Consider the following 19,071-nt stretch of genomic DNA (forward strand, 5'->3'; position numbering starts at 1 on the left):
AGCCTTACTTCGCAAAGACAATTCCTATGCAGCAACAAAGAAATGTTGAACTTAAGCAAATAGTCTTGTATAAATTTTGAACTTAAAGGTCATCTCTATGTGTTCTTCACCTTGATAAAAATCCAACTGAAAACCTGAAAATGCATACAAAATACATATAGATTTATCAACACGAGGTTGAGTGAGAAAGTCACCAGTTTTTGATACAATAAATATATAAAAATGCAAAACTGTTATTGTGAGTATAAACAGTCAAACCATGAGCAACAAATGGTGTCAATTAACCATTGCCTAGCGAATCGGGCTTTGGCTACTACGACATCGTATGATCATACTATAATGTGATTATAATGGACCTTTCCAAATGCGATAAAATGAAACAAATAACCAAGTAGCAATTAGTCATTCAAATGATACACAAACAATGATTAACAGTTTGCTAACGAGTATACCATCTAATATGTAAATAAGTGTGGGTACGCATAAGTCCCTAAAAGATTAAAAATAGGTAAAATAAGGGGAATGACTTCTCACCTTATAGAGTAGGGTAAGTGAAGATGAGACGTCAGTAGAAATTAAGTTAAATGCAATCGTGCTTCTCGGGATGCGTCGACAAGAGTTCCTAGTTGTTAATGATAACATAATTAACTATAAACGAAATAATGATATGACGAATTTTAGGATTTGATCGGGTTTTAAGTAAACGTATTAGTTTAACTTGTTGGACTCGGTCTGCCCAAGACACATATTAGAGTTGATGTGGCTAGTACGTTATGATCCAAGTCGGGTCATACCCAATAACAAGCTAGACAAACACCCACGATATTTATTTTAAGATATGATCTAACAAATAAATATTAACACTTACGATATTTAGAAAGTGGGTTTCAAAGTATTTGCATTTGTGTAGTAAATAAATTATATGAATAATTTAGACTTTGAGAGAATATATTTTATAATGTTATTTAAGTTGGTTAAATAACATAATGCATGTTACTTACATTATGTTATATTACATTTTGTAATATGTAACAAATATAACATAAGTAATAAAAATGAAAGGGTTTGAATATTTGGGAGGGAAATATATTTCTCTCTCATCTATTTATTATATTGCTCTTTCAAGAATATACATATGTGGTCATTGGCCAAAAGGAGTGATGCATTGGTTGCATTTCGCTCTCTCTCTCTCTCTCACTCACACAAGAAAAGCATGTAAACTCTTCATTCTCATCTATCATTTTCGGCCAAGGTGAGTAGGAGCACAAAAAGGGAGTTTTAAGTGTACATCCTAGCAAATAAAGGGTGTGTTTGTTGGTGGCTTGTGGGTATATAAGCTTGAGGTTCTTCTACTTTGAAGACTAGCCATTCAATCTTCATCTTCTTCATCCTTCTTAGCATCTTGAAGGTAGTATGCTAAAACACCATATGGTTGTTTTGATAGCATGTAGTTTCGTATATGGATCCGGGGCTTGGGTTTTTGTTTATAAAAGTGATTTTATATTCATCTAATTAACAAGATGTAAAACTTAATTATCCGCTGCGTTATTTATATAAATGGGTTTATATGACTTTGATAATCTTATTAGAACCCAACATTATTATTAATATTATTATTATTACTACTACTACTACTATTATTATAAATATGTTTGATTTTCGATAAACAAAATAACTATAATATATTTTAACAGGAAGGTTAGATGAAAATTTATCTTAAACATATGATATGGTTCTGATCGTGAAACGAGTGAATATATATATATATATATATATATATATTTATATATATATATATATATATATTTATATATATATATATATATATTATCATATTTTAATTATATGTAAGACACATGTGTGTGTATAAATTAAGAAACAAAGGTTCAAACAAGAAAAACGTGAACACGGGGGATTTGGTTTTTTAAAATAGTGTTAATTTAAAGTAACAATATCAAAATTAATTGAAAAAAATATAATATATATATATATAAAACCGGGCCTGGGTGACTCGAACCCACGCCCCGGGCCGATTCGAGTCTTAATAAACATGCGCTGGCCATCAGGCCAACGCTTAAACTTGATCAGTAGACGAGTCTGATAAATTAAATACAATCTCTCCAGTTCATGATATTCCCATACAAAACCTCATATTTTAAATTAAATTAAGTTGTTATTAATGAATGAAATTGATTTAGGGTTAATGCTTACTAGTAAAAAACGAAATATAATTTATAACCATATGACAATTACCAGCAATGATCACGAATTAATGGTGAACGGCCAACGTTTCCTCGTGGACTGATCTTGAACTTGTTAGGGCACTGGACGGCTTAGTTCGTTGCAATTGAGTTAGGGCTTATGGTCGCGAGGTTGAGAGGGTGTTGTGGACTAGTTTAATTGGGTTATCATGGTGTATTTATAGGGTAATAAGGTAAGGACAACCGTGGTTAGAAATTAACGGGGTTTGATATCAATTCGTTAATATTTTCTTCAATTAGAGTGTATTCATTACTAATTGGCAAATGATTTGGCATAGCTAATTTCCATGATTATATCATGAATTAAGAACCAAGCAAAAGGGGAGGGGGGTATGAAGATGACGACCGGAGAGGTAGGGAGAAGAAGAATATGTTGTAAATTTTGTAAACAAGTCCCTAATCTATTGTGGAGGGTCCAAGAATGGGTTAAAGTTTAGTCGGGGGGTGTTTGAGTATTAAACTCAAAAGTTATATAATACTAAACCAATTTGGATTACCCGAATATGAAAATCCGAAATGTTACATTTAGGATGATATTCAAGACGAAGATCCTTCACTTCTAGCCACCAGCTTGATCTTATCTCTACCGGTCATGCGAGGTAACTCCTCCGGTCCATCAATAACAAATTTACGATCAGACTTGTCTAACTTTAATTGGCAATGAGCATTCGACATAGCTCGGGAGGAAGTTGGTCGACCTCGAAGTAGATCTTGTGATCCAATCCAATCTCAAGATAAACCAGATGTTTTTACACACACAGTAATCGATTATTCCTTACACCCTACAACTTGTCATATTATTCCTTCTCCACTCAAGGAGGCTTCTTTGATTTTCACACTTCCGAGCCCATTCTTCCCGTTCGTTGCTTGGTTCTACGCTCCATCATCTTACTGTCATCCCTTGGTATTATTATTATTATTTTTAAACAGTAGTCTCATTTCCTATTTTCTTTGCAGGTGGTTGACTATCATCATCTCAACAGTAGCTCTTAGAGTTACCATACTTCCTGTGCTTCTTTTGCAAGTTGAAGAGGAATGCCGAGTTGCTATCTCAGTGTCAGTTACTTCTTGCTTTTATTTTTACTTTTAACTCATTCAGACAGAAACCTTCAAATGTTGTTTTGACTTTTTTTATAGTGCCTTTACCAATACCACCACCGTTCTCAGGAAAGAGTTGGGTACAACAGTACAAACGCTTTCGAGATAAAAGGAAAGAAATTGGCTGCCCTTCGTTTTTATGGATATTAGCATATCCACTTGTTCAGGTTAATCATTTAATAAGATCCACTGATGTTTATGCAATGAATATTATTTTTAATCAAATTTTACAATGTACTATTCCAAGACACAATAAACGATACTGTAAAACCTTACTATTGTTATGTACAATGATACATAAGTTTACAATCCACTGATGTTTATGTGAACTTTTTTTACATTCGTGGGATGAGGAATGAACTCCATAATGTATAAATTTAATACCTTTTTTTTAGTTTAATAAATTTACATGGTCCCAAGTAACAGTATTAATTTGTAGATAAATTGAATACCTCATTCGTTGATTGTAATTTGCAGATTCCTTGTTTTGTTTTGGGGACAGTGAGTGTCCGACAAATGGCACTGGACCATCATCCTGGCTTCAAGTCTGTAAGGCAACTTATAAGTAAATAATTAGTAGTGCACATTTAAACCAATCTTTGGCTTGTAACACCTTATGATTGTTAATCTTTCTCTTGTCATATCCATTTATTTCTTGGGGAGATTGGTTGTTCAGACAGAGTTTAACTAAATCTAATCTATGATTGTTAGTTTTTTGTTTTAGCTTTAATATTTTATGTACTTTGATATTTGTAAATCACTGATGAATTTTTGAAGTTGATATTTTATACATTCATTTCAGGGGGGGCACTCTCTGGTTCCAGAATCTGATTGAGTTGCCACATGGCATGACAGGTTGCATTTTCCCCCTGCTAATAGCTTCACTGCATCTTGTCAATGTCCGGGTAATTCCCTTTACTTTAACTAATTGACTTCATCAAAAAGAAATTCAACATGATAATTCCCTTCACTTTGAGTAATATGGTGCTAAAGCTCAGGAAAGACTGTTTGTTAATAAAACGATATTTAGTTACTAAATCTAGAGAATGGCGTTGTTGAATATCGTCTTTTTGTGCTATCAATATATGGTTTTGTTAGTTTGCACACATCGTATTATTATTGATTCATAGATATAAGGGAAAGTTAACGTGCTAATTGTGAGAAATATACAAGTAGAGTAGTTATGTAATTACTCTACTTGTATATATAATTACTCTACTTGATTTTCACAATTAGCATGTTAATTTCATTTGTATTTGATTCAAACTCCATAGATATAAACTGTATTATATGATAAATGAAGGGTTAATTGCACTAATGGTCGATGTTGTTTCCTCATTTTTCTCGTTTAGTCCCTAACTTCTAGAAATTACAGACTCAATACAACTTTTTAGAAGCGAGTAACACGTTTGGTCCCTAAATTGGATGGACATGAACTTTAACCGTTAAGTGGGAGTGAATTGTCAAAAGTACCCCTAATAATTAAATAGATAAAAACATAAATAAATCAATAGTACCTGCCCCACCCTACCTTACCCACATCATCGGCATCGTAACACAATCGTCAGCCACCACCGTCATCTGGAAACCTGCACCACCACTGTCGCTTTCTTTTTTTTATTAACAGTGCACCGCCGTTCTCCCTTCTCTTGTCCCCGACACCCTGCAAACTCAAAAAACGAATCAAATAGGGACACAAATTAGTGTATGGTCCGACAGGAGGTGCCATCTTCACATTTTACACGCAGGATCTGAAAAGTCGAGGCTTATCTGCGGTCGAAGATGTGAAGCGGAGAGGTATGGTTGCGGGTAACAGTCGAGCTTCAAAGATCTGTTAGGATTAAACGCACACACGAAACTGAACACACACACGAAAGCAGTAAACGAACACGAGGATTTAACGTGGTTCGGTCTAAACTGACCTACGTCCACGGGTGGCAACTAGGTATATCTTTATTGAGTGACCAAATATTACAAGTACATAATGTTGTTTATATAGAGACTGAACTAGGGTTAGTAAATTATTATGCAAGAAATCTAAACCGGGCCGGGCTTGGGCCCGACCGTCCACACCCGTCTCCTCTTTTGACTTCATTTAATAAACCGGGCCAACAAGGCCTACGAACCCAACAATCTCCCACTCGGAGGCCTTGAGTACTCTCGTCTGCACTCCTGATTGTACTTCTGTAATCTGAACATTAAACTTCTTCTAGCTGCCACCGCCTTCTCATCAATTAACCTGAAGGCCCGTTGAAGCTCCCCGGAGCTCCAACACGTCAGTCATGGCTGAAACTGCCCCTGACCCGTTCTCTGTCCCTACCGGCTCCCACTGTAACGAACTACCGGATCCTGAGATAACCTGAGAACAAACACTCTCCATATTCAGCAAGTAATTCATTGGAGAGACTTTTACAGCTGGAATACTGGTTTTCTTAATCCACTGTCGACCTGGAACTGTAACTGAAACACGACCTGTGCTCCCACTGTCACGATGTCCTCCAACTGATTTAACCTTCCTAGCTCGTTCATCCTGAATCTTCACTTTGGCTATGGGTTTGTTACTTGCAAAACGAACCTTCTTCTGCCCACGAGATTCTGTGAACCGGATTTTGTCTTTCACCAAAACTGGATCCACTCCTTTCGATGACATGCCGACCATATACAATGAACCAATTTTCTTTCCACGAGCAACAACGAGATTCCCTTTGACTACTTTCCACTGCCCATTCCCGAACTTAACATCGTGCCCTTGGTCATCCAACTGCCCAACTGATATCAAACGTTTCTTCAAACTTGGAATAACCCTCACGTCTTTCAAAGTCCAAGAAGTACCGGCAGAAGTTATCAAGTCAACGTCTCCCATACCCGTAACCTCTAAAATATCATCATTCGCTAGTCGAACCTTTCCAAAATCCCCAAATTTAAGATTCTTCATCGTTTCACTACAGTGAGTGGCATGAAACGATGCACCAGAATTCATCACCCAAGCATCAACGCTACTCTCAACACTACAAACCAAAGCCTCATCACTACTGACCCCGTCATCTGTGTCGTCTTCTGTAACGTTCACCTCTTTCTTACCATTCGGACACTGATTCCTGAAGTGTCCTTTCTCTTTACAACCCCAACATTCAATATCCTTACGAGTCTTAGACTGACTCCTCTTCCTGCTCCCACTGCCTCGCTGTTTTCCCCTACCTCTACCTTCTGTGACTAGCATATTGCCTAATGATTCACCTGAACTTCTGCGTCTTGAATCTTCTCCCAGAATCAGATCTCGAATCCCATCGAAAGTAATATTTGTAGACGAACTACAAACTGCAGTCACTATTTGCGACCAACTGTCGGGCAAAGAAGATAATAACAAGAGGCCTTGAACTTCATCATCAAACTTAATGTCAACTGACACTAAGCGGGACAAGATCGAATTAAGATTATTGATATGAGTTGTAACTGACCCACCCTCTTTCATTCTTGTTGTCACTAGCTCTCGGATAAGATAGACTTTATTCGCTGCCGAAGGCTTTTCATACATGTTGGATAGCGCCTCCATCATACCACGTGCTGTGGTTTCTTTCATGATGTTAAACGCCACATCTTCCGACAACGACAGAGTAATACAAGCCCTGGCTTTCTTGTCTAACTTCTTCCAATCTGCTTCTGACAGCTTTTCTGGTTTTTCATCCTCAAGCACTACATCCAAGTCTTTCTGACAAAGTAGTGCCTCAATCTGCATCTTCCACCAACCGAACTTCTGTCCGTCAAACTTCTGTATCGAAACCTTTCCGTCTTCTGCCATAACAATGACTAAAACGAAAAACTGGATAAAAAAAACAGAGACAGACACAGCAACACGAGCCTGAACTTAACGATTGTTCTACTGAACTCTGTTAAACAATCAACCTATTTAACGTGCAGCGGAATAACGAACTGTAAATCAGAAACCGAAACTTTAAACTGAAACGATAAACCTGACAAACGCGGTTGGCACTGGTTCTAAGTTTCTTTAAATTTCTTCTGACTTGAAACTGTTCTTCAACGAAAATAGGATCTTGATTCGTTGTTATTGACTCGTACTTTGCAAAGTAGGATCTCGACTCGCAAAACTTCTGCCTTCTTCTCAACCTTCCGGTCGATCGCTGGATACGTCGGCTAGCTGCCAACACCGAAAAACTAGATCGACAACCTGAATCTGACCTGTGGCAACTGGTGGCAGCGAAACCCTAGCAGCAGTTAGCGGTAACGCGGCGGAACCCTAGCCCCGATCACTGGTGCGGCGGCGACACGCGGAACTGGTTCACCGTGTTCTTCGTGTGATCCGAACCTAAGCTCTAGATACCACTTGTTAGGATTAAACGCACACACGAAACTGAACACACACACGAAAGCAGTAAACGAACACGAGGATTTAACGTGGTACGGTCTAAACTGACCTACGTCCACGGGTGGCAACTAGGTATATCTTTATTGAGTGACCAAATATTACAAGTACATAATGTTGTTTATATAGAGACTGAACTAGGGTTAGTAAATTATTATGCAAGAAATCTAAACCGGGCCGGGCTTGGGCCCGACCGCCCACACCCGTCTCCTCTTTTGACTTCATATAATAAACCGGGCCAACAAGGCCTACGAACCCAACAAGATCTGCAGTCGATGATGATGAAGCTGAGAGGTGTGGTGGCGGGTAACAGTCGAGCTTCAAAGATCTGTGGTGGGGCTGCTGTCAGATCTGCAGTGGGGTTTTCAGTTGCTGGCCGAGTGAGCTTCGAAGGTTTGCGGTGGCGGGTTGGTGTGGCTGCGGTGGTAGTCTGGCTAAGAACGGGCAATGGAGGTTTAGGCGATATGTTTTCCGGCTATAGTGTTTGGACAAGAGGTGGGAAGAAATGGAGTGGAAGGGGATTGACAGCTTGACACTTACCATCCACTTAATGGGCAAAGTTAGCATCCATCTAATTTAGCAACCAAAAGTTTTACCCGCTTCTAAACAATTGGATCGAGCCTGTAATTTCTCAAAGTTGGAGAACTAAACATGCAAAATGAGCAAGCCATCCGTGTAATTAACTCTAAAATGAATACTCATTTTTCTTGAGAAATAGTAAGGTTTTGAGCAATAATTGAAGGGTTTTTTTCCCAAAATTATCAGACAGTTACAAAGAACCTCACTTGTCTAATGCCTAGCTGATGTAGCAATTATTTTCTGAGAGTTATGTAAGTAGGCTTCTGTAGAGGCTGTATGGTTCTGGTTTATTATTTTGTATTCTATGTTTCTGAATTTATGAATTATTTTTTTTAATCAGGTTTCACTTGACAAGTCTTCTTTGGCAAGGCTGCCAAATCTAATTGGTGTTTTAGCAAAGGTGAGTGATCTATGTACAAAATTCTGTCAGTGTTCTTTTGGAGGGCATTTTGTAAATGGTTATTGTCACCTGCAAAACATGACAGTATATGTTATATTGGCTTATTCTTGTTATATAACTCAAGACATGTATTCTAACATCTGTGTGTGTGTTTTTCAGTATTATAAGTACTACCTGCACTGTCTCACTATACCTATACTTTTTGCTGGATTTTATCTTCCACAGGTAAACTAAAGTTTCTCATATTTTGCAGCAAATTAGGTTGCAGTTAAATCATTTAATTTAATCTTTAATTCAGGAAAACCAATAGTTTTATTCTTGTTATATAGAATTGACTGGTTGTTCTATACTAAGAGCTGCTATTGATCAATGAAGCTGTACTTGTTGAGGAAAGTTAGTATTATAAAGAATGGACTTCATATATGAATATCTCACGTGGCTGGATATTAAACATTTTAACTTTTTTAATAGTTGCAGTAAGTTAATTTTAATTGTTAAGCTCAGATTTTAATAATTCTTTTGCAGGGCAGTTTGCTATACTGGACAGCTAATAGCTCCTTAACCCTTGTTCAGGTTGGTTTTAGCTTTCTAACACTCCATTTTATATAATTCTCAATTAGCCCATTTCATTTTTGCTCATATTTAAAAAAAAAATTTGTTGGATCATTCATCTGGGTGGTTGAATCATTCATGAAGCATCCATTAATTTGGTTCATCATCATCATCATCGTACTCAGTATATCCCACCAATAGCAAAGCTATGGTAGGGTCTGAGGAGGGTAAGATGTAGACAGCCTTACCTCTACCCAATGGGGATTAAGAGGCTGCTTCCGGTGAGACCCCCGGCTCGATAGTAGTTTTGCATCAAGCCTTGGACATAAGGCACATAGCACTGAAATCATCGGGACACCGGCTGATTGGTGCATGTACCCTTGTCTTTCGGCTATCAACACCACCACATGATGCCTGATTAACCTTCCGTCACTTTTAACGATATTTTCACGAGATTAGTAAAATAACGTCAAAATTAGTGCAATTTCACTTTTGCCCACCCGAGGGTTCACACATATATACATCATATGTGCGCACCGCAAGCAGGGCGTATTTTAGTTATTATGTTTAATTTTAGTTATTTATGTTTAATTTTAGTTATTTATGCTATGTAGAATCATTCTTTAATTTGGTTACTATGTTTAATTTTAGTTATTTAACTAATTAATTACGCAGCAATTAACTATGAAACATCCACATGTTCGTGAAAAATTGGGATTACCTGATAAATTGGGATTACCTGATAAATTGGCTCCAGAAAATTCCGGAAAGTCCCCTGAAATGGATGGACTAGAATCCATATTCACTGTTCCTTTGGTTAAAAAACGTGTTCAAGAGTTATCAGTACTAGAGATCTATAATGTAAGCCCCCCCCCCTTCCTCCTCCTTTCCTTTCTTTTCCGGGTTTCGTATTTATTTTTAGGCGGTTACTTTTGTTTATTGATTGTAACTGATATTGTTTCTCGTTTTTTATGTGGGTGGTTGAAATTATTTATAGCTTTCTATCTTGCACCTTTCAAAAGGGGAAAAAGATAGAGCTGTCCCACTTCTAAGGTAATATACTGGAGCCTTCATATTGGTTAAATACTTTAAACAGAGATTCTAGAGGTGGCCTGTAAGCGAACGCGAATGGAGCATGTTCGCTCGTTTCACGTTTATCGAACACGAACAGAAACGAAATGGGTTTTCTTGTTTGTGTTTGTTTTTAATGCATGTTTGTGTTTGTTAACGTATAAACGAACGGTTTACGAGCGTAAACGAATGGACATAATTGAACATAGATGAATGAACAAAACTGAGCTAGAACTAGTTAAAGTAATGTGAAGAACTTTGTGTTGGGGCTAAAATGTTATTGAACTAGACTAAGTTGTAATGGGTCAAAAAATTCTAAATGAATTTATTAATGAATGTAAACTAACGAAATTAACAAACGTAAACTAACAAATATAAATGAGAGTGTAAAGGAACGGAGGATAAAAAGTTTAAATAAACAAACGTCACGAACCTGAATGAGCAAACGGGACACGTGCTCATGTTCACTCTTTTAACTAAAAGAACACAATTATTTGTTCATGTTCGTTCATTAATTAAATAAACGAACTTCCCACCGAACGGTCCATGAACTCTTCACTGAACATTCCGTTCGTTTACAGGCCTAGGCAAAATCAATGGGATTAAAAAGGGTGATTTTGGTGTTATGATTAAAAATTTCATATGAATGAATTAATCAAATCATTCATGTGGTTATGTGCATTGAAAATACACTCCGGATGATTTTTAATCAATTTGTTCTTTTCCCTTCCAAGCTTATTTTTAAATCCTACCCATTTGACCCAGTACATATATATATATATATATATTACAACCCTGGTGAACCCATTCATTCATAAGCGAGTTGAAATTGTTAATGATGTATATTTAGTCTATTGTTGTTTTCCAAATTTTAAACATAAATTGCAGATTGATACTCGAAAAGGACCCTGAGCATGTTAGTGCATTGATCACTATGGGTCAAATTTTGATGAATGATCAAAAGGTAGTTGAGGCTACTGAATATTTGGATCGTGCTATAACCAAAGTATGAAGCTCTGATTTCACTTTTTTTTTTATTAAAATTTTTCATTTTTTTAACCAAGTACTTGTTGCAGCTTCTTCGTTTTGGGCATCCAACAGAACTTGAAGATATCAATAATTTGATTGTAGCATCAAATGCGTTTGGTAGAGCCCTTGGACGGCAGGTGAATCTTTTTTCTATATTTTATTTTATATGACAATTTTTATTTCTATTTTGTATATGATTTTATTTCTTTTATACTAAGATATGTGGTTTTTATGCAGGGTAAAGTGGCAGAAGCTATTGTACATCTAGAAAGAATAGCAAATATGAAAGAGCCGGAAGATGCAAAGACCAAATTACATTATTGTGAAGGTTTGCTAGCTCTTTCAAGGTAACAGATTGAGCAAAACACATTATCTATTGGCATTAAAATTATCCCTTTAATAAATAAAGGGAAAATTTCATATATATATTCCTAATGCGCTTACACAAATATCTATATCCAACCCAGAGAGTATCATATATACCCGTTTCATTAAAAGCATTTAAAATATATGACCATTATACCTTTGTTTTTAACTTTTAAATTTCATATTAACTATTTGTATCCTTAAATCTCAAGACTCTTAAATATTTAAAAATAAAAAAAAAATAGTTATTTATCCACGGTCCACCTCTTTAGTAACTAATTTGAACTGTATAATTATGAAAAGGTAAAATCATATAGTCGTGATTTATTTGGCTTTTTGTGCTTATTTAAATTCTTTCGAAATTAATATTATTTACATATCATATAACTTTAATTAATTTATTTTGACGCTCAATAGATATCTAGAGTGAGTTTCAAACATCATCGCCACACTTTTTATAAATAAAAAATTATTATTACTTAATTTTTCAATAACTCGTATTGTTAAAGAAATTAACGCCAGACTCAAATGTGTTCATCGGTTCCTATGCATGTTGTAAAAGAAATTATAGAAAGTTATGGAAGAAAGTCGATGTGAAGAAAATATAGCTGTTTTAATGTAATGAATAAATCTTAAATTTTGATAAAAACATTGTTGATGGGTAATAACTAAATATGGAAGCTGAACGTTAAAAATGGATGTGTATGAAATTTTGAAGTTTTGAGAAAAATAAGGGTAGAAGTGTAATATTCTCAATTTATAATGAAACTAGTGATTTATTTGCACGCGTTGCGTGGTGAATAGTGGCGAGTCAATGCGGATATGGTCGGTATCGGCTATGTTCGTTACAATACCGGAACTAAACGAAAAAAATAATTTTGTCACATTAACATATTTTAAACAAAAAACCAAAAAAAAAAGTAGCGGCACTTGTATAGCTTGTTATACAGAAAACTAACATATTTAAAACCTGAGCGTTGATGTGGCGAGGCGACGCATACATGGTCGGTATCAGTTATGTTTGTTACGGTTTAAGCAAGATATTAAAAACTAAACAAAAGGTATACATGTTTTGCAAAAAAAATACAAGTAAAAAATAAAGTTATGTTAGAATGGGTAAATATGATATTTACTTACTTTCTAGGGGTATACATTGATATTTTAAATCTTGGGTCTGATATTTGTGAAGTTTTTAAGGTTATCTATGAAATTCATTCATAAATAAACTCTGTAATTTTTTATATTAATAGTTGATGTGTCAAATATGAACAAGAATGGTATTATTTTAGTAATGATCTATTTGATGAACATAATTATATTGTAATAGTTGATGTGTCAAATATGATTACAAGAATGGTATTATTTTAGTAATGATATATTTTATGAACAAAATCATATTGGAGGTTTCATGATTCAAAAATAGACTTTGGGCAAACTTTAGACCCATTTGACCGATTACATTTTTGGTTTCACTCGTTTTGCAGTGCTTACCTAGTCGTAGGACGCAATGCTGATGCAGAAAAGTATTTGCGAATCCTAACTACTATCGATCCAGCTTATGGTGAATTCTTGAAACATGTTGAAAGCGAAGCCGAAGACAACAATTTCGCAAGTGATCTTGAAAATAGCAGGAGAAAAGACTACTGATCTCACTCATCTTCCCTCCATTTTTATAGATCTACAAAGGTTTTCATGTATTGTTGTTGACTTTTCAGAAAAACAATTGGTATAATCCTTTACTTCAGAAAATTGTATTTATGAATGTCCATTTGATTGACTTTTTGGAAAAAGTAAAAAACAATAATCAAGGTTAAATTGCCGGTTTTGTTCAGAGTGTGTTTCAGTTTCAAGTTTCTAATCGCTGAACTATAAATTGCCAAAGTGGTTGAACAAGCCGATTTGTTTTGGTTTGGACAGTTCGGTAGGGTTGTAACGTTTCTAAACACGCTCTACTTATTTTTTCTAGTTGTATTTGGTGTTTGATCAAATCATGATTAAGTGTTTGATCATTGTGGTTGCTTCACTCAGCTGTTGACATTTGAAATATTTGTGCATTGTTGCCATCAACCGGAAAGTAAAATGGTAATGGGAATAATAATGGTATAATGGTAATGGTAATAAACAATTAAGAAAATGATAAAGGCTTGAAAATAATAAAAAGATATACTTTTGAAAATATAAAGTACGTATATTATGATTCCTAGATCATTGCAATGAAAATGAATTTGTACGAAGAGAATAAACCCATTTTAGGTTTGTCTATAATCTTTATTCCCTTGCTTAGCCACTAAGATATCTAAAACTTTATAGATTTAATCATGATTTTGTTAGTTTGTGACAAGTTTGATTTATGCTAATACTAAATCTTTTCAGGTGTCTTGCACATGATGGTAAAAACCATTGATTCACAAACTATCTAGTAAACGAATAGTGTACATACAAAGTATTTAAAAATGTACTTTCCGTTTAAAAAACAACACTAGAATCGTGAATAATTACAATTTATATAAAAATATATCTATAGTTAGTTATGTTAACAAGAGGCATTATCAAAAGAGTGTTCATTATTTTTCAACTTCCATCTCAACTATGATGAATTCTCACTAACCACCCTAAAAATTCATAACATCTTATGTAACCCCAATAATATTTGTAGTGATCAACATTAGGGATGAGTGTGGGACAGTACCTGTATTCGTACTCGTACATGTATCCGATTATACTCATACCAAAAATCAATAAAAACATGTATCAATACCCGTACCAAATTTTTCGCTATGGTACGGGTATGGGTATTGATACGGGTATTTCGGTACAGTACCCGTTTTTGTACCACTTTGTTTTTTTTATTTCCAAATCTTCGACGATCTTGAAACCGGTACCGGTACGAGTAGCAAACAACTTGAATTAGGCTGGGTATCGATACTTGCACACGTACGTGACGGGTACCAAATTGGTCGTCGATTTAATGATAAGATAGTGTTGAAGAACCATAATTCGGTCGCCGACTTTAAGTAATTTGTTTGCTGGTTCGAGTCTTGAATGTTATATTATTTAATTTTAAAGAAATGTTTGGTATTTGTTCAATAATAACATGGTTGTAGAATTTATTTTAAATATTAAATATGAAAAATCCCAATTAAACCTTTATATACTCCAAACAGGTACAAAATACCAAATGTACCCGTACCGAATCCGTACCTGTACTCGATTGTACATGTACCAAAATTCAACAAAAATGAGTACCGATACCCGTACCGAATATGCTAAATCGGTACGAGTATAAGTACGTGTACGTGTACGATACGAGTACGAGTAATGGTATTTGGGACAAAATGCTCATCCCTACATAATTAAAAATCTAAGTAATTGGAGTAAACAATAATTATAAATGTTTAGTTTATTTATGTTTTTATATAAAATAGGATATAATTGGAATGTTACAAATCTAACCTTTTTAATTAATTTCATCATCAAAAACCAAAATCACGCATTTCTTCATCCGACTTCCAATTTGCATCTCCCTTACTAATTAAGCTTATAGTCAACCTCAACATTATCCATAACACATCCAAGGTTCATGGACAAGAGACTTCCGCAAGTGTGTCACACGGAATGTTTTATAAACACCCTTTAGGTCTTCTAGCAACTTCAATCGGTATGCCACTTGAGTAATGATCTTAAAAAGGTTCAATGAAATGTGGACACGACTTCCTTAATACCCCTCTAAAGATCGCTTTTTAAGAAGTCTTGGCTTCAGCTTCAGATATTAGGGATGTGTTTCCTACCTATAGTCTTTATGGTTCGTAAGGTGTCTTAATACCCCTCTAAAGATCGCTTTTTAAGAGATCCTGATATTTTTGAGTTTGATTTTTCAAAATATGTTTTGCATTAATGACAACTTGTGCAGATGTAATCATGTCTTACGGGTCATAAGGTTTTTTATGACCCATAATGTAACACCCCGTAACCGCAGCGGAAACGTAAACAGGATGCAACAGACACATCTGATATCAACAGCATTGCTTATAAAGAAAACACCACTACATTAATTTACATCATATTACATTGTTCCGAGTTTAGTTCCCGTCTAGGCGATAGCACATAAGTTTTACCAACATTACATAATCATATTTAATACAAAATGATCACTAAACTTCCACAAATAGCAAGCATCATCAAGCATGTAGCACTTACTCCAGTTTGGGAGTACCTAGAAAGCATGTAAAGAAAACGGGTCAACTACGAATAGTTGGTGAGTTTCACTAATTTAAACAACAGTGACAAATCATTATAATAATCATATATTAGCGATGTAATTATGCTGAGCCTACAAGTGAAACCTCTGACTATCACACACAACCCCCGTGGCATATCCCCCGCCCACGGGCCCGTGACATATCCCCCGTCCACGGAACTGCCCCAAACCGCTATGTCTAACATTACATAGCAAAATAAATATCAACAAAATAGACATGTGCAACTGGCTGGGAAACATCAGCAAATCCATGCCGGACCAGTTGGGTTTGTCAGACCAATAGTACTATCCACACTCTACCGGCTTTCAGTTAATCACTCGTGTTCCGGGGCCTTAGAATGTTAGCAACTCAGACAATTATCATCTTAGTACATTTCCGTACGATTCCCGTACCATAAAATATATAAATCCACGCAAATCCATGCGTTCAGTATGTATTTAAACATTTCAGTAAAAACATGCTTCCGCCCCGAGAAAATATTCGAAATCAGTTCAGAAAAAAAAGGGGCTCGTGAAACTCACCTTATCGTAGGCAAATTAGTAATACAACACTCTAGCTACTAGTCCAAATCTGTAATACGATCCCTAAGTTCGTTACTATACAATCACTATTAACATAACTTTAACCGTGTTAACCGGTACATCTGGGGACACAGTTAACCCAGTACTATACCCGTTCTGGGGGCAATGTTAACCCAGAAACACTTTCACCGGACTCAGATTGTGATATCGTATAGAGTTCACTAGTCAGATCTACTATTAGTCATTTTTCCCGTTTTGCGTGCCTAGCACGGTTATCCATTTTTATGTTTCAAAAATGAGTTTGGTCACACACGACCCGAAAATAGTTGTTAATTGATAATTTAACTAAGTTGTGAAATTAGGGCTCGGTTTAGATGTCCCGATTGGCCGCGGGACTCGTTTCCGTCATTATCGTACCGGAAACTGTTAAATAGGCTAAAAACACTCAGATCATCCAACTTATTTTCGGATGATTCATTTTTACTTGTTTAACTTAATTATATGAAAATAGTTCATTTTTAGGGTTTTTATACACCAGTCAGCTCGCTTATGCGAACTTTACCGGTTTACGCGTTTTAAGCTTTAAAAGTTTGTTTTAGCACAAATAATTATCCGTTTAGTCTCGGATCTTGAAATTTTGCACAAATCACTTTTTGACAGTGGGGAATTTTATAAAAATATTTCCAGAATTAATTTTTATATTTAACATTTATTTATCTATTTTTAAACACCATTTAAACACTAAATATGTCGTAAATACCAAACGATCTTAGAAAAATCCCAATTTTTTCCTGGATGACCCCTGCCATCTCCATAATCCCCTGTAATTTTCCAGAACCAAAATCCTTTTTAAAAGCCATTTTCACTAAAACCGAGCTAGAAAACCCTAGAACTCGTTTAACCGAAAAGCCTACTTAGACTTCTCCAAATGACCTCAAATTTTGTGTGTGACTCATACATGTTATACAAAGCTTATCTGAAATTTTCCAGAATTTTTCATGATATTTAACTATTTTTCACCATTTTTGGCCAAAACCGAGCATTAAATTCACCAAATATTCATCCTTTATCCAAAAATTACAAAAAATTCCCAGAACTCATATTTTCATGTGTAGATCATCCCTGTAAAATTTCATGACCTAACTCTACATGAAACACAATCTGTCCAAATATACAAACATCACACAAAACCGAACTACCTTGAGTTTCTAGCTTCAAACCGCAAGAATCTCGCTTTCTAGCCCTTGCTAGCAACTAGATACAACACCTACAAGCACAATAACACTACACCAAGCAAGTTACACCCACAATCAAGCCATTTCTTTCATGGTTTCGGTTATGCTTTAAAAACAAAGATTTAACCGTAAAAATTCGTTTTTGGTTCGTTTAACTCCTTTCTTGGACCAAGATCCCTATACATCACTTGATCATGCAAGAATCGGTTCCATCTCGGGTTTTCACCCTTTTTCACTTGGAAACCTCATTTCCTTGCAAGAAAACTCAAGAAACGAACATAAACACGTGAATATCTCGATCATTACCTCGTTATTCTTGCTAGAATTGTCGGTTTTTAGTTCTTGGACTTGAGAGAGTTGAAGGTTTGTTGGATTGTGTTTGTGAAAAAAGAAAATAATAAAGGGGGTGTGGACATTAAGTCCGATCGGAAGTCAAGGAGGGTGGGGTGGGACCCACCTCTCCATTTTCAACCACATATTTGGATTCTCGAAATCCGGATAATGTTTTGGATAATCTGGTTCAGTTCGTTTTTCGGTTAAACGTTTAATTCGGCTTAAAACGAGGCTAAAACGGTCGTTTTTCGGCTTAAAAATGAAATTTATATAAAACCGATTTAAAAATTTAAACCATGACATTTATTAACTTAAAACATCATAGTATTAATAATTGTGCATCTTTTTCGGCTTGATCGATCGTCTCTTGCTTGGTTTGGTATTAAAGGTTTCGTTTAACGTACCGACGTATCATTAAATCGAAATCCTTTTTCTGTGCTTTAATTCACTTATCCCGAAGCTTTAATACTTCGCAAACCTCACTAAATATTATATATTTCGTCTATAATGAAATCCCCGATCGTTCGGGCTTCAATAACCGTTAATCGGTTAATCGTATTTCCAATACGATTAACTGTATATTCGAGTATAATTCGTACTATGAATCATACATACTTGTATAAACGCATCATAATTCACATAATCATTATTAAATAACACATAAATAGTATATACCGGTTAGGGTATACCTGATTTTGCCGGAATCGTTACATTCTCCCCCCGTTAAAGAAATTTCGTCCTCGAAATTTTTACGCGACGACTATTTCTTTTTGAGGAAATAGATGGGGGTATCTCTTCCGGAATTCGTCCTTTCGCTCCCAGATATATTCTGGGCCTCGTTGCGAATTCCATCTAACTTTGACCAACGAAATCTTGTTGTGTGTAAGTTGCTTGATTTTTCCGTCTACTATTTCTACGGGTTCCTCTACGAAATTGAGTTTATCATTTATTTGGACACCCTCTAAAGGTAACACCGATGTCTCATC

The 19,071-nt window shown here is 35.5% G+C and overlaps 1 protein-coding gene and 1 long non-coding RNA gene across 2 annotated transcripts; both read left to right on the forward strand.

Annotated features, from left to right (window-relative positions):
- Nucleotides 1–3,217: 3,217 nt before the first annotated feature.
- LOC143605669 (uncharacterized) lies at nt 3,218–4,114 on the forward strand. The gene is made up of 3 exons (XR_013148591.1): nt 3,218–3,317; nt 3,399–3,526; nt 3,837–4,114. It is a non-coding gene; the product is annotated as an uncharacterized LOC143605669 (long non-coding RNA).
- Nucleotides 4,115–4,168: 54 nt separating this feature from the next.
- Nucleotides 4,169–13,552, forward strand: LOC143605668 (ALBINO3-like protein 2, chloroplastic). The gene is made up of 10 exons (XM_077081698.1): nt 4,169–4,264; nt 8,660–8,719; nt 8,879–8,944; nt 9,245–9,292; nt 9,947–10,132; nt 10,269–10,324; nt 11,231–11,348; nt 11,419–11,508; nt 11,609–11,718; nt 13,222–13,552. The coding sequence occupies exons 1-10, from the start codon at nt 4,208–4,210 to the stop codon at nt 13,382–13,384; spliced, it is 954 nt and encodes a 317-aa protein (XP_076937813.1). The 5' UTR covers nt 4,169–4,207; the 3' UTR covers nt 13,385–13,552.
- Nucleotides 13,553–19,071: the final 5,519 nt, after the last annotated feature.

This window comes from Bidens hawaiensis, unplaced genomic scaffold, assembly GCF_021521415.1.
Source record: "Bidens hawaiensis isolate Kalapana, Puna unplaced genomic scaffold, B.hawaiensis_p1.1 tig00070754_1, whole genome shotgun sequence".
NCBI lineage: Eukaryota > Viridiplantae > Streptophyta > Magnoliopsida > Asterales > Asteraceae > Bidens > Bidens hawaiensis.

What these genes read in the sequence shown, in the direction of transcription:
- LOC143605668 (XM_077081698.1), top strand. Translation starts at nt 4,208, where the DNA reads ATGACAGGTTGCATTTTCCCCCTGCTAATAGCTTCACTGCATCTTGTC. An exon ending in GCTCCTTAACCCTTGTTCAG is followed by an intron (nt 9,293 to 9,946) that starts GTTGGTTTTAGC and finishes TTAATTACGCAG; the next exon opens with CAATTAACTATGAAACATCC. An exon ending in CAGTACTAGAGATCTATAAT is followed by an intron (nt 10,133 to 10,268) that starts GTAAGCCCCCCC and finishes AATTATTTATAG; the next exon opens with CTTTCTATCTTGCACCTTTC.